At 47.7% G+C, this 15,836-nt stretch overlaps 1 protein-coding gene across 3 annotated transcripts; it reads left to right on the top strand.

Moving 5' to 3' along the window:
• The first annotated feature begins 231 nt into the window (after positions 1 to 231).
• Positions 232 to 14,740, top strand: LOC104054304 (heat shock factor protein 3-like). Of its 3 annotated transcripts, XM_054075807.1 has the most exons (13): positions 232 to 378; positions 974 to 1,082; positions 2,712 to 2,839; positions 5,481 to 5,605; positions 6,426 to 6,501; positions 7,207 to 7,268; positions 7,731 to 7,812; positions 8,080 to 8,213; positions 9,065 to 9,310; positions 9,957 to 10,062; positions 10,611 to 10,676; positions 11,662 to 11,728; positions 12,300 to 14,740. In XM_054075807.1, exons 1-13 carry the CDS (start codon positions 232 to 234, stop codon positions 12,629 to 12,631), a joined length of 1,680 nt encoding a protein of 559 aa, XP_053931782.1. In that variant the 3' UTR covers positions 12,632 to 14,740. The 3 variants fall into 3 exon arrangements, with proteins under 3 accessions (XP_053931782.1, XP_053931784.1, XP_053931785.1); XM_054075809.1 differs by lacking the exon at positions 10,611 to 10,676; XM_054075810.1 differs by lacking the exon at positions 2,712 to 2,839 and having other exon boundaries at positions 278 to 378.
• Positions 14,741 to 15,836: the final 1,096 nt, after the last annotated feature.

Genomic DNA, 15,836 nt, shown 5'->3' with positions numbered 1-15,836 from the left:
CCACTGCCTCCGCGCAACTGCTCCTGCCGGGAGGGGCGAGGCGTTTCGCGGCGCCCGGTGACGTCACGGGACGCGCGCCGCCGGGAGCACAACACGAGTCACGCTCGCGGGGCGGGGCGGGGCCGGAGCCACGCGCACCAATCAGAGTGCTTCTCGCTCCACCGGCCCCGCCCCGGCTTGCGTCACGTGCTGTGCCCCGCGCGCCGCCGCCGCGCGCGCCCGGCTGCAGCGATGCGCGAGGGCACGGCGCTGCCCGGCGGCCCCGCCGCGCCCGCGCCCGTGCCCGTGCCCGCGCCCGCGCCCGTGCCCGGGTTCCTCGCCAAGCTCTGGGCGCTCGTGGAGGACCCGCACAGCGACCACGTCATCTGCTGGAGCGCGGTGAGGGCGCGGGGCCGCGTGGCGGGCGGGGACTGAGCGCCTGCCTCGGCTTCTTGTGGTGACGGGGAACCTGACCCGGCCTGGTGGAGCTGAGGCCTGGCGAACCGGCCCAGCACAGCAGGACCCGGCCCGGCCCGGCGTGTCCCGCGGGCCCGGCGCGGTGGCAGCGGCGCCCGGGGCAGTAATTGGCGGCTGAGTGTCCCCAGGCCGGTCTCCCCGCCACGGGCCTGCCCGCTCCCTTGTCGGAGTAGGTGCGGCACGGAGGGATCCGGCCCGGAGCCGCACGGGAGGTGGAGGAAGAGGGCAGGACCGCGCTGCACGCGAGCGAGGAGCGTGCGCGTTTAGAACTGTTTTTATTGGATCAAGATCAAAACTTCGGGGCTTTAAACAATCCCCCGTCCATTGGGAGCGTTGCCTGTAGCTGTTGGGATTCCGGCTTCCTAGTGCAGGCCCAAGCGCTCCACACACAGCTCGTCACGGGGTGCTTTGCCCTCCGCGGCTGCGGGACCCCTCTCTGGTCTATGGTCTTGACCTACTGCAACACCTTGGGAAGCCTGTGCTTGTTCTCTGACTGTGGCCTCTGCTTGTTTCCTAGAATGGCGAGAACTTTTGCATCCTAGATGAGCAGAAGTTTGCTAAGGAGCTGCTCCCCAAGTACTTCAAACACAACAACATCTCCAGCTTCATACGACAGCTTAACATGTGTAAGCATCTGTTCTTCCTGCCTGTTCCCTCTGCCACATTCATTGCTACTCAGCATCTATTTGGATTTCTTTAAACAAACCAGTTGCCTTTGTGGGTCTTTTGTCTCTGAAAACCTGAGTTCTGGTCCCAAGTTTGATTTGTAAAAGAGAAAAGTAACACTAGAGCTTACCTTAGTCTCTGCTGCCTGTGTTTCAGCTCTGAGTCCTTTTGAGCAGTGACCATAAAAGCATTGTGTCATGTGCTGTTTCCTGAAGCCTGGAGAGGGTTTGCTGGGCTCCCATGGCATTTTTAGCAATATCAGCAACAGGAAACCTGTGCACACCTGGAGGAGCACAGGCCATATCTACACTCCTGCATCTAGTGTACAAATAAACCTGCCTAGGTCATGCTGTTGCCTGCATTGTTGTGTTGAGACAAAAGTATTCACGCTGATGGATTGATTGAGCTGGTCTGAGTTTCCCATTATGTTTTCCATGCTCAACCCGTAAGCATCATGTAGCACCCTAACGCACATACGACTCGTGGGAAGAGCGGCTGCGGTGAGGATGGTGGTTCAAAGGCATAGCACAGTGTGTGGGTCTGCAATGTGGCAGGCATGGGCGCTCTGCGGTGCGTAGCTCATAGCCTGAGTGAAGGTGCAAGATGCACAGAAGAGGATCGCCTTATTTAGAACTCCTATTCGGAGTATGGGGAGGAACTGTGTCCTTGCCCGGTGGGTTTCCCTGGTCTCTATAGATGATGCCTGGTTAGATTTTGTCAAGACATGAGGAAGCATATATCCAGCCTCTTGATGTCAGGTGGACGCTGCTGTTCATGTCAAGCGTTGAGATGCCATCACTTGAGTGTCAAAGGATAATGCAAACAAGCAATAGTCACTTGCTACAATGCTAAAATGCAAATATTCCTGTGAGGACCTGCAGTGCGCCAGCAGCCTCCTTTTCCTGCTGGGCCTATCCTAGCTTCAAGGCGAGTTTTCTGGTAATAGCAGTGAAACTGGAATGCATTGATGATGTTAAAAATCTGAATGGAGAGAGATGTGGGTCATTCTGTCAGCTTGGGTTTGCATCTGCCCTGTGGCGCTTGGAGCGGTGATGGAAACGGAGCTGGCTGTGTCTTGTTTCGTGCTGCCAGTCTGGCACAGAGGAAGTCCTCTGTGTGTGTGTGTGCTTGAACTAATTTCCCTGCCTTATTCCGTAGAGCCTGATGGTACCCAACAGCATTTGTTTCCATATATAGTTGTCTGGGATTGCAACCATGAGAGGGAGGGTGTGCCATCCTGCTGCTTCCCCTGGGACAAGAGTTGTCCTCGTGAATCTCATTTCTCTCTCTCTGCGGTTATTTGGACCTCGCTGCCTTGCCTGCGGGTGCTGGCTGGCCTCTGTGTGCATGCTGCAAATACAGCCTGCAGGGTTGTCTGATGGTACAGGGGACCTCTTCTCCAGCTGTGGAGATCAGAGCAGTCAGATCACTGAGCACCAGAGGAAAGCTGCTTTGGCTGCTTTGCATTGTTTCTGCTCCCAGTAACTGCAGTGCTGTCAGCATTTCAGTAGCTGTGGTTTTCTTTAGCTATGTGTTGTACCAGTCAGCTTTGCACAGAAAGAAACGGCTTTGTTCGTCCCTCTCCACAGATGGCTTCAGGAAGGTAGTTGCTCTGGAGAATGGTATGATCACAGCAGAGAAGAGTTCTGTCATTGAGTTTCAGCATCCTTTCTTCAAGCAAGGCAAGGCACATTTACTGGAAAACATCAAGCGCAAGGTACAACCTCAGCATGTATTGACTTCCCCTTTTTAAGTATGAAAAGCAGTTTATCAAGGCCAAGTCTGGCGGTCTCAAACGCTTCACGGCAAACAAATACCTTGTGAACCAGGGTTGTGCATCAGCAAGCCATTGTAACTCCGTACTGGGTGCCAGGCTGATGCTAGGCTCGGCCTCCTCATGCCAGCTTAGTCAAAACGCACTCGGCTGCTGTTTAGCCATGCACCGTAGAGGGACCACAGTCTCCATAGCGGTCAAACTGGACCTGCTTTTCCACAGAGAGTTCATGTATGTGATTACAGCTTACCATGGCTGTGGCAGAGTTGGAGAGAATTGCAAAGTCAAGGAAGTAAAAGAAAATGCCTTCCCATTTGGTGCAAAAGGGGCATCAGTAATCAGTTCATTTGGGCCAGTTTGCATAAATTACATTGTTTCTCCAAAACTGTTTCCCCTAAGCTACATTTTTATTGGTGCTTTCCAGTTCCTTTTTGTACATTCAGGCCTTGCCTGACACATTTCTGCACAGATATTTATCCTCTGTTGGCACATTACAGCCTATAATATCTTGGCTGCCAGAGAAAGAAAGTGCTGTGATACATCAGTTTGGCATTTGAACTGTGGAATCTTTTCTTTGGAATGTCGTAATGTGGCAACTAGATCGCCTGGGTCAATAAAAGCAGAGGGCAGGCTCGCAAGTCACAATTGCGTTTGGATTGATTCTCTACTGCACTGCCTCTGCTCACAGTCACAGTCGATTAAACGAGGCTGTTCTGACTCTGGGCCCTTCCCAGGCGGTGTAGTCGCTCACTGGGCTTGGCTGGCAGCCCTGTCTGGTGCACTGGGCCACCAGCCTGCAGCACTGCGTAGGGCACCATGTATCCCAGGAGCATGGTACTGGGTGGAGTGAGTGCTCAGACAGAAAGACAAAAGCTGTCGTTAGTGCCAGGAACACACGTGTGAGACTGGGATGGGCTGGTGACACATAGTCTTTCTCACAGAGGAAATGGCCGTGATTTTTTTGTGGCATGCCTGTCAGTTTTTCTTGCTATTTTGCTGCCTGGAATAGAGTCGTCTTTCCATACTTGCTGTAAACTGGTTTTCAAGCCTCTGGCAGGAAGGCAGGTTGGAATGCTGGACTTTCTTTATGTACTGCCTTTCATTGTTGACTTTGCTGGTGCGGTTCATTCTCGACACCTGTGTTATCTGGTTAGCGACTCCGAGGAGAGCAATGCCAGGTACTTGGGCAGGATGTTTGAGTTTGAGCTGTTGTTTAGAGGCAGGCTGACTGCATTTGAGATTTCCGTCATCTCTGGGACCTTTTCAGATGGAAAGGTGGGATGCCAAAGAGAAATCAGACAGCTGTGAATTCCATCTGGGATCCAGCCCATGTAGGTTAGCATAAGGTGTTATCTGTAATGGGTAATGAGGCGTCTGAAAGTGCAGGAGAGGAGAACTGTTAGGCCATCCAGTCCATCCCCTGCGACCTGGGATTACGTTCAGAAGGTCACTAGTTATTTCTGTGGTGTGATTACGGAAGAGCTGTGTTCTGTTTCATCACACAGTGATAGGATGTTATTTTACAGCACTGCAGGCCGATTTCTGCCTATCCCATTCTCCTTTGAATAAAAGGGATCTGTGAGCGAGCCTGCGTGGAGGTTCTCTAGCACTTCAGCAGGTCTATTCCTGATGCTTTCACCTCCCTCTTGGCATTGTGTAGTGTATTGGGAGAGCTCACAGGGTGCCACAGGCTGGCAGGGACATCTGGTAGTTATCTGCGCGACTCCATTTGGGTCAGCTTTGGTCTGCATTTATCTAAATGCCCAGAAAACCTGCCACATCATTGACACATGAAGTACCAGACCCATCTGAATTGCATGTTAGCCATGAGTGCCACCGGCACAACGAAGGTTGCTGAAGCAATTGGAAAACACTCTATATGGAAGTGTGGGGAAGAGAGAGTGACCTTTCTGCTTCTTGATGACGCTTCCACCACTGTTTGTAGAAGTGGCATTTATGGACTCTGCCGTGGGTAGAAGAGCACTTTGGACTCTGACTTTCTCAAGACAAGTTTCCATAATTTTGTAACGTTACTGAGCAGGGAAGTGACAGAGGAGACACCAATATAGGAATCGCAGCTTGGGTGGTCTGGGGCAAGTTTTCAAATTGAGTAGGAAGGATGCATCTAATCCCCCCCATCCCCTGTGTAACTCAGTGGGAATTTGTTCCTCCCATGCTGGCAGATGTATCCACACCTAAAAGGAATATTATCTTATTGTTCTTACTGTGCCATCAGTTCTGGTTTGGTGTCAGACAGTGCCTTCCTTGTAAACACTAGAGGGCAAGCTGTCACCGGGCCTACTGGAGAAGCCCCTAGGGAAGGCCAGTTTTTATCATGAATCACAATGGCATATCTGCTGTCTACAAGCACAAAGTGTTTTCTCATGTTTTCATTGACGTCTCGGTTTTCCACATGTCGAGACTGCCCTAGGGACTGGTTTGTGATACATATGAATTCTAGTGGTGTTACCTGATCACTTAGTGGCGTTTGTACCTGCTCTGCAGCCAAACTGCACTGTTGCTGTTGAAAGGAGTGCACAGGCACTGTTTACAGTAAAGCATGTGTAACCTGGTCCTGTTTCAGGTCTCTGCAGTAAGAACTGAGGATCTCAAGGTCTGCACAGAGGACTTGCACAAAGTTCTCACAGAAGTTCAGGAAATGAGAGAGCAGCAGAACAACATGGATGTCAGGCTGGCTAACATGAAGAGGTAGGCTCCATCTGTTCAAGGCACTTGTGTTGAATGTTGCTTATAGCTAACGGAGCTAGGCTCTGAATGTGGGTTTTATTTGAACTGGGAGCAGGTGAAGCTGTGTCTTTCTAATAATCTCCATTCCACCCCACACAACATTCTAAATCTGCCTTGGTTTCATAACCCAGTAACAAAACAGGGATTAAGGCTGTGAGTTTCTTGACTATCTTGACATTTCATGTTGGTTGCCACAACATGCAGTATTTTAGAAGCATTTATTTCTCTAAACACAAACAGAGTTAGGTCTTGTGAGGGAGAAATAGTGTTTGGTTTTCTTTTTAATTGAAAGTGGAGTTTGCACATCCTCGCCTCTTGTTCCCTTGGATCCTTTTTGTGTAGATGCTGGTAGTTCGTTCAGGATATTGGCCAGAAGGTATGAACCAAGGCTCAGGAGATCCCCTCACTACGCTCCCTCTATTCCTTTAAAATAAACAACCAAACACAAACAGCCTCAGACAGAATTTTGAAACTGTGTTACAACTCAGCCTGTTTCCAAGCAGTCTTTATTCTAAGGCTTTGAAGGAATGCCTCAGATGAGGATCATTGGTGGAGCAGCAGAGGATAGTAGTGTCCTTGTTAGTGAGTGTTTACTCCATTAAGTTTATTTAACCTGGAGTTGATACTGGTGGATCAGATTAACCAATTGCTAGTTATCCATGGTAGGGATGTTGCCATTGGTCCTGCAAGGTACTGCGAGAGTTCAAAAGCTCTAAAACTAAAGCGTATAAAGTAAACTCTGTTCATCCTCTGTCTTCTGCTTTTTTTTTGTGCATTGCAGAGAAAATAAAGCCCTGTGGAAAGAAGTGGCAGTTCTGAGGCAGAAGCACAGCCAACAACAGAAGCTGCTGTCTAAGGTACCACTGCAGCATCCGGTGCTACCACCCTCACTCCCCCTCTGTGACACCCAATAGCACTCTTCGCTCAAGTGGAATGACCAGTGACACAGAACTGAACAGGCTGCATTAACACAGCATAAAGAAAGTGCTCACAGTTCCTGAGAGTCCCAGCAACAGAGCAGCAAAGAACCATGTGTGAAATGCTAGGGAACGGTTGTAATAAGAAGGATTTCAGTGGGTTTGAAATCTCACTAAATCTTATTTGGAAAGAAATCGAGCTGACCTGGGGTCAGTGTGGGTCTGGAGGCAGTGTGTGGTAACAGGAGCCTAATGCGAGGGATTGCAGGTGCACGGAATGGAGGCTGGGAAAGATCTTGGACCAAGGCAGACTTAGACCACTCAAGAAGTCAACTTGGAGCCCAGAAACTATAGGAGCTTCTGCACTGGAGCAAACTTTTCTGGTTTATCCTTCAGCTGTTTCTGGTCTGGAATCCTCCAGTGACACGCAGTGGTCTATTTTGTGTTATAAAATTCCAAACCTGTCCAAGGGAGTTGATTTTTCTGTGCCATTTGTAACTATCGTTTTGTTTATAAGACACGAACACAAATAGATTTTTAATTTACCTGTTAATTTTAGTCACATAATTTTGTAGTAAAATCTGAATTAATGATTTAATGTTAGGATTGCTGTGCTGACCACTTGTTTTTTCTTTTCCTGTTTAGATTCTTCAATTTATACTAAGCTTGATGCAAGGAAATTATATTGTTGGGGTCAAAAGAAAAAGGTAATTACTGGTTAGGTCACAAATTGGCGTCAGATGTGAACTGTAGGGATAAATCAGCTCCCGGATGCAAGATACTTTTCATTAAGTATATGAAGGATATCTTTATCCTTTATCTCATGTATATTCAAACTTGAGGAAGCTGTCGGGAGTTGAATAAAGCACGAAATAAAAATTTCTTCTTGTTTCTCACTAAAAAAATGTGTGAGAAGAAGGTATATGTTTTAAATGTCAAAGGGCATGGTAATCGGAAACGGTAACTTCCAAATGTACAAATGTGACTTATTCAAAACACAAGGCCTGTTCAGAATGTAGTCTGGCTGTAGTGTGCTTACTGAATAATAATTCCAAAAGCCAGTTTCTTCAGAAGTCGGGGAATGATTGTTCTTGCCATTACTGCACATATTTGGTGTTGGTACAGCTCTTTACTGCAGAACTAGGTGCTAAAGCCATGTTCTGTCTCAGGTCTCTGACGGACGCTGCGGGTGCTTCAACCTCCAAATACAGTCGTCAGTACGTCCGCATTCCTGTGGAGAGCAGCCAGGCGGTAAGGCTCCTTAGGGAAAGAGATGGGGTGGGATACAGTGATCTCACAGTCTTGTAGTTGTTAATGCCCTAATCTTATACTGGGACGCTCCCTGTGTTGAAATGGCCAGCTCTAAAGCCCTGCTCTGTCTGTAAAATCATGCAGATCGGTACAACCAGTCAAAGATGAAATCTGAATGGGAGGGAGAAGCTGCAAGAAGGATGGAGCTTCAACAGTAAAGGAAATTGGAATTTTTGGGTTACTCATTCTGTTTGCTGTATCCTGCAGATGACTTTCTCTGAACATAATGGAGGTGATGAGGATGGAAATGGTACTGGTCTCATCATTCGAGATATCACTGATACCCTGGAAAATCCCACAGATGGTCTCCTTGCTGTCGCACACACGAGCAGCAGAGCCGGGTACGTTTGAAGCATGTGAAAGTATTTATACTTAAGGAGTTAGCTGGGTGGTTGTTAGCATAGGTGGGCCATATGGGTTCTGGGAAACAGCCTCTCTGAACTCTCACTCTGTTTTGTGCATGACAGGCCTGTTTGTAGACTTGTCTTTTTGACAGCACGTAGCATTGGTCAGGGTCAGCACAGCTTTTTAAGAGCTCATGTCCCCCCAGGATTGCCTGAAGGCCAACCGAGCCAATTGGCACTTGAAGCTTAATTTGCTGAGGCTTTTCTGTCTCTTCAACAAATAAGCACCTACTCAACTTTTCAGCTGAATAGGGACCTGAATGCATACACAGGTTATTAATGAACGATCCAAAATGTATACAGGTTACTAATGAACAATCCAAATTGTGTAGTTCTGTCTCCAGATTCAGTACTACTCTCATTAGTGTTATGCTTAGCATAACTGAAGGGAAGGCATTCTTTTGTGTGGCATCAGATTCTGGTGAAAACCTGTTTAGTGGTTAATATCCAGAGTGAAATGTGGACCAATTTGGAATCTTTTCTTTACAGAGGCACAATGTTAGGACTTCCCCTCCTTCCTAGTTTCCATATGCTATTTTGCCAGTCTTGGCCTGGCAGAAAGTGGTGTTTTGCTGCCATACATGCTCTGTGTGTCAGCTGTAATAAGAGAATCTTCATCTGCCTTTAGAAAGATGCTTTTCTTCTTTTCGTAAAGACAGTTCATTGTTCAAACCCCTGACTGGCTTGACCTTATTAAGTGTTAAGATTTGAGGTACTTAACCTGAAATGAGCAGCCATACAGTTGATGAATGCTCCTGTGTGTTGTTTCCCTTTGGGTTGTATTTTAGAGAGACGCAGGCAGCTCTGGATCCTGGCTTACCTGTTTGCCAAGTATCGCAGCCAAACCAGCTGGATTGTGCAGAACCTCGCCCACCGTTTCATGTCAGTGATGTCCCCAAACGCAGTGAAATGGGGAATGCTGCAGTGGAACTTCATACTTCACAGCCCAGTGCTCCAGAAGACCCTGTGTCAGTGATTGACTCCATCTTGAATGAGAACAACTCTGGAGGCCAAAATGATCCTTTGCTGGACAGGTATAACTTGTTTCTGGAAACTGTTATACTGTTGTCATCTTGTGGGATCTTGTCAAAGTTCTAGAGGATGTGTTTAGCAGAACAGAGTGAATTCAGTTTTGAAGTATCGTTGATGAACTCCATTTCCTGGCCTCTCAGTAGTGGGTTTTGAAAGAGATGAGTGTTAGTGTCCTACGCTAACAGCAGAGCAATCTGTCAGTCACCTCTCTGATGTGTGCCTGACACCTGACGTGTCAGTGAGGACCAGAGAGGTCTGTCTGTCACATTGGCGCTTCTGTTGCCAGCTGCTGGCATTGCCGTGTGCTGCCAGGCAGTTCAGGGGTGGGCAGATCAGGGCACCACACACTGCTCTGTGACCATGAGCTGGGTAGGGGTTTGTGTCAACGCCATGCTGATGTTGTTTTGCCATTGCTTCCGTTCTTTGCCCCTCATTTCTGCAAGATCTGTTTCCCTTGTGCACTGTCGGATCAGAATCACGATGCCAGGGTTTCCTTCAAAGAGCTGAACCATGAAGAGTAATACGGGTGTGTGGTTCCAGTCTTCCAGCACTAAGCTTCTCTGGACTGAGAGCAGCCTGCCTTGTGCTGAGAACAAGGCCCTTGCGGCTGGCTGCTTCTTACAGGACTGTACAATTTTGTCTTTCTAGAGAGGAAATTCAGGATTTTCTCAATTGTATTGATGCCAGCCTTGAAGAACTTCAAGCAATGTTATCTGGGAAGCAGTATAACTTCGGCTCAGAAGCATTCAGCGATGTGAGTGTCTTTTCACTATTTCTGAAGAATACTGCCAAGGTTGTTTATGAAATTTTACTGGTTTATCCCACATTGTAATGGGTAAGAAGAGGGAAACCCTGGAAAGCAAATAGTTATGGATAGAATGATGCATTGTCATTTTAGGAGTCTAGCAATGCACAAGGTAACATTGGGTTCCTTTTCACTTTGTGTGGCATTTTTGTTACTTAGAGCTTAAGGCAGAAAAATAAAGGAAAAAAATGGATGCTCTTCTCACACCTTTGTCACGTTGTCATGTCCTGAGGATGTGTTTGATGATGCATTATGATAAGGAATGAAATGTTGCCATATGTGTGGAGTCACTGTGAATATGGTGTCCCTTTCTTCTTCTGTGGGCTCTGGTTCCAGCTGCAGGTTGGAAGCACGTTGCTCTTGGCCTGCAGAGGAGCTGCCTTCCCTGCATGTCCATGGGGAGAGCGTGGTGCTGGACCCACTGTCTTTTTAGCTGCCCTAAGAAGATGGGTTTTCAGAACCCCGTTATATGACACGTGGTCTGTTTTTATTTTCAGACGCTTAATCCTGAGCTACCAGCCCTAGATATGGGCTTGATGGAAGCTTCCCCTGGTATGGAAAATGTAAGAGTAAGAGTTGCTTCTATGATGGAGGAGGGTTAATGTCATGTTGAAAGCCCCAAATAGTTATTTTGGCTGATGCAGTGCGAGGGCAGGGACTGGATTGAGAATGCAGGACAAAACTGCCATTTTACCTTGTCCTGCTGACTCAGTGTTCCCAGTTGTCACTGCTGGCGTACAGGGATTCAAGAGATTTCTCAAGATAATGCCAAGCCTTGCATTCCTAGCTGCAGTGATGCACACAGTGGGCTGATATAGACTGCTGTTTTGCTTTGAATAACATGTTATTCGCTTTCTGAATATACCTGAGAGGATAAGGAAGAGGGAAACAAACTGGTGTCTGTTGAATCAGCTGTCTGATTGAGGACATGTTTTATTCCTCTCTGTCACTTCTGTACATTCTGTTTAGAAAAAGGAGGCCAGAATATCCTCTCTTGTGGACCATGTGTGTGAGAACAGGTTCTTGGTGTTTCTCCTGGCCTCAGAGCTTCCTATGATGTCCTTTAGTCAGGTAACAACTAGGTCTGTGGTTACAGGTCAGATGAGATTCCATCTTCAGGCTCTCTGAAGACAGAAGAAAAAGGGCTAAATAAAAACTTGACCGCGATATACTGCATTCTGAACAATACTGCATGGAATTTCCTCAGAGGAGTGCAAATTTACTTCTCTTCGTCCAGTTGCTCTTGTTTAAAAAACCCCTTGCAAGTGTCATTTTGTAGTTCTAAAATAATAAACTAGTCTTCTCAGTCATAAGAGTTTAGACCACAATTGAGGTAAAATACAGGCATGTTCAAGCAGTGCTTGCAAAACTTCATTGATGAAACCACTTTTAACAGTATTCCTCCAACAAGACAGAATATGTAATAGAGCTTCTGGTTCTGATGATATCCCTCCTTTAACCTCTAATTTTGTTGACCGATCAGTGAAGACTTGGGCTTTGTGATTGCTGTTAAGCATTCTGCCTTCTCCTCTGTCTCTTCTGCTTCAGATCGCAAGCTTGGCAGAGAGCGCTGAAGATCTGGGAGTGAGTGAGCGAGAAACCACAGGAAGCAAAGGTGGGAAGGAAGAACACTGAGAGCTGTGGCAGTTCCAGGCTCTTGCAAAACTGTGTGTCGAAATGGAATTTTCGTAGCGTGTCACACGGTTTGTCACCTCCTTTGGTCTGAGTTTAGCATTTTTGTGGAGACTGGGGTGTGTCGCTGATGTTGAAGCCATGCCTCAGTCCCAGGAGGCCCCATCCTGTGCCCTGTGTTGGTGTTAACTGTTCCCTTTGTCTTACACGTGGCAGAGTTGCAGCAGGGAGCAGGACTGCAGGTGTCCTGGTAGAAGTGTTTCCTACCCAAGTTGTGACCCCCACAGATGCAGCACTGCTCATTTTCCTGCTGCAGTGCTGCCGTTGCATCCCGTGAGTTTTAGGGGCTGGAAGTGTGCCGAGATCCTGATCTGAGCCACCGTGGGAGCCACGGCTCCCCTTGCAGCAGCGGCTGTACTCTGTCAGAGCCCCACTGCCTGGTTTGCTGTAGCAAACCAAGCTTTGAAGCAGCCTCTCCAATTTTCCTCGTGTTGAGTAAGAGCCTTGACTTGGGACACAAGAGACAAGCATTCAAACTGTCTGTTTCCCCCCAGATATGCAGCTGATACAGTACCGGGCCAACCCTCTGCTCTCCTTATTCGAAGAGCTTCCTTCCAGTGACACTGCAGGGAAAATGGAGGATCCGAAAGACCTTCTGTTGCCCGCCTTGGAGGAGAAACCTGCTCCTCATCCGCTGTCAGATAGTGAAACTGTCTTGCCGCTAGCAGCTCCAGCAAGCCAGGCTGAGCCTCTGGATGCTCTGGGAATGGGTGATCCCCCTCTCCTCTCAGAAGATGCAAATGGAGAGTATAAACTGTTTCCACTCTTGCTCCTCAGTCCTGTTGCTAACTTCATAGAAGAGGCCTCCGAGATAGAAACTTCTTGAACTCACATCACATCCATCACTGGCTTAGTGATATGAAATAGACAACAAAGAAATGGATCGGGAAGGAGTTCGACCTCTCTCCTCGCCTGTGTCCTGGGAAGAAAGGGCTCTTCCTGCAAGCCAAGAGCACGTCTGGAAAAATTGAAAACAAGAGATGGGCGGAGTGAAGGCACTGGGCGGAGGGGAAGACCAGCCTGCCTGTAAACATGCCGCAGCATATTCCCTAACTTTTATATCCAATATCCTTATTGCAAAAGGAAATCTGTTTGTATTCTGTTTGTAAAGTTTGGCTGGATTTTTCTGTTGTTTTTTTAGCTAGATAGTGACGTGCTGTGTGATATTTTAAAGGTGGGTTTTCCTCTTCCCGAGAGCCTGTTTCAATCTCTGTTGTTTGGAACTAAGGTTTCTTTAAATGTTGCTTTATATTGAGATTTTAAGGTTTTTTTTTTTTTTTGTGATAGTTTGTGGCTACAACTCTTTGCATCTGCTTAGGTCACTTTTGTACTCCTAGATTTGCTCCTAGGTACAGGGAACATTTTTTCCTATGGAAAATTACATTTTAACTGTGGAATATTACTTTTTAACATGCTATCATGCCTCCATTGCCACAGATTGTAGGTGTTGTGGTAGGAAGCGCTTGCCGCCCTGCATAATGCTGGTTTCTCATGCACATTGCATGGCACTTCTCCTTGGGCCACTCGCAACTCGCTCGCAGGCTACGTGTCCCTAGGAATTGTGGTTCACATCTAGCAAAGTCCGGCACCTTCCCTTAACATGAGGTAGTAGGGAAAGGAGTCGTGGGGTAACTGACATTGACACAGGGTGTTTTATTAAGGTTTCTCCCCTGCTTGCAGCAGTTAATTGTTTCCCTGACACTACGTGAACACAGGACTTCCACCTGCACTTTCTGCCTGTGGAATCTTAAAGCTAAATTAACTGGATCCGTTTGAGTCCTTTGACAGCAAATTACAAAAAACAGTGTCTGCTTAATCAAAAACCTCTTCTCCTGGATTCCTTTCTGCAATGTTTTAGTGACTCCTGTGAGCAGCTGCAATGTGGACACTAGCCCTGGTGTCAGCAGAATATCAAGTTCTCCTCCACTGAGACTGGGTTTGTGACAGTCTGCTCTATCCCTCAAACCCAAGACCTGTGGTGGGGATCCCAGGCCGTTGAGGCTGAAGAGGCCTGGAGGCAGGCAGAAACCCCACTGTGAAACACCAGGGGGTATTTCCCACCAGTGCCATTACTTGGAAACTTGTCAAGTTTCAGGAATTCAGGCTGCCTGCAGGCATTGTTCTCACCTGAACCAGTAAGATTTGACATCCGGCATTCTCAAGAATGTTAGTCTGGCGTTCTGAAGCCTGCTGCATCACATGCGTTGCCTGTGCTGGCCCTGCCCAATTGGATTTGTGCTACCTTGTCAGATCTCTTGAGCTCAGAGGAGAATCTTACTGCTGAGGGAGGGTACATGTGTCCTCTTACTCCCAAGCTTCTGAAACTGTTCTTTACCTTGTAGCGTGTCCTGTTCGTGTCTGTTGAATTGCCTTTTGCCAAGTGTGTCATATCCTAGCTATTCCTAGGTTTTCCTTGGCTTAACTTCTTGGGACAAAGGGCTGAACAGTCTCAAGTTTTTGTTGAGCTACAGGGAGAGGGAGGAAATGAGTGCATTGTGTGTCTGCATTTCTTCCCAAAGGCCTCAGTTTTGCAGTGAAGCAATGAAAACCAGACTTTTCTACTGTGCTGCTCTGAGAGCACAGTGGAGACTGCTGTGTTCCCTGGGAGGCTCAGCATCCCTGACAGGTTTGACTGCAGTGTAGTTCCCGGGGTGGGGCACTGTGATGCTCTTCCCTCGCAGTGTGTCTCCCTGGCAGACAGCTGCTCTGATTGCAGAGGAGTTTTTGATGCACTTTTTCTCTTCAAGAGTTAAGGAAGAAAGGCTTAAGAGAGCTGCAAATAAACACTTGTGAATCTCTCTGGTTTGTGCACTGGTCTAGGAAAAGTGCGTGCTTATGCAAGTTTCCTAAGACTGATCGCAATGGGAAGGGGAAGGTGGAAGAGCAAGAGGAAACAACAAGCTGAAGTAATTAAACTCAAGAGTTGCAAAAGCATTGCTGTGTCTCTTGTACATTCTTTCTGCATCTGTTCCTGTGTGCCAACACTTTCTGACCCTGTTTACTGACTTCTCTAGAGGAGAGCTGTAGGACATCCCTCCAGGGATCTTATCTGGCAGCCATGGCTGGGTCCAAAATAACCAAATCACTAATGTAATGGAGAACTCTGGATGCCCTCAGCTGTTCCGCCAAGGCTTAGGAATTTCCCCTATAATGATCTGGAGCAGGCATGGGACTCAGTGCCAAAGTCCTGGAGGCGGAAATGGCATTGAGCTGGTTAGAGTCCAGCTGGGGATACTCTGTTCTTCTGTTACCTGTTGAAAATAAGATTAATAAGGGCTTTTCACTCGTAGTTGTCTTTGTTCCCAGAGCTGGAGTATTTTCCTTCACAGAGACACTCAATGTACTCACCTGCCTTTCCCTCCCCTTCCATTCCTCTTTCATTCTTCAATCTCCCTCTATTTTCTCTATAATAAACAGGTAACAGCAGTGTAGCCAAAACCATTACTGAAACCAACAATCCAGTTCTGGAGCTGTTGCCCTCGTTTCTCCCCTGCTGTTTGCCAGCGAGTTTCAGCCATGCTCCACAGTTCTCCCTGGCTGTGACCTCACCCAGACGCAGGGGGAAAAGCTCGGGGTCCCTGGTGTTTGCCCGCAACTTGTGAGCCCCATGCCCCTATGGCAAAGTCCAGGCACAGTCTCATACTTGTGGCTTTGCCAACGGCTGCCCGATGCTGGCATGGCAGCTCCTGTTCCATCACCAGTTCTTGTGAACAGCACAACCCACACAAGCTTTTCCAGCTTTTCTCTATCCCAGTGGCTGCAGACAGGAGTTGCATCTCATGGGAAAATTCTGATGAGGAATATAGGGCTACAAGGGAGGAGGACATGAAATCAGGTCCCCAGGTCTCTGTTGAGCCTTTCTCTCAGCTTTATCAAGCGGGATGTTTTCAGCAGCCTTTAGACCTCAAGCTGGTTAGATGTCCTCTTCAGTTACAGGTACCACTGCACACAGAGTAGATGGTAAGAAATCAATGGAACGTGATTCTCTTGGCCAAGCCTGATAAACAATCATGAAGATATAGGGATTTTCT

The sequence above is a fragment of the Cuculus canorus genome, chromosome 10 (assembly GCF_017976375.1).
Source record: "Cuculus canorus isolate bCucCan1 chromosome 10, bCucCan1.pri, whole genome shotgun sequence".
Lineage (NCBI taxonomy): Eukaryota > Metazoa > Chordata > Aves > Cuculiformes > Cuculidae > Cuculus > Cuculus canorus.
The sequence above is the reverse complement of the archived record's forward strand: the minus strand, read 5'-3'. Positions and strand labels throughout refer to the sequence as shown.

Bases quoted from the DNA above. Each gene is read 5' to 3' on its own strand.
- LOC104054304 (XM_054075807.1), top strand. From the start codon at position 232: ATGCGCGAGGGCACGGCGCTGCCCGGCGGCCCCGCCGCGCCCGCGCCC. The intron at 379-973 runs GTGAGGGCGCGG...CTTGTTTCCTAG, and splicing joins ACGTCATCTGCTGGAGCGCG to AATGGCGAGAACTTTTGCAT. The intron at 10,063-10,610 runs GTGAGTGTCTTT...TTTTATTTTCAG, and splicing joins GCTCAGAAGCATTCAGCGAT to ACGCTTAATCCTGAGCTACC.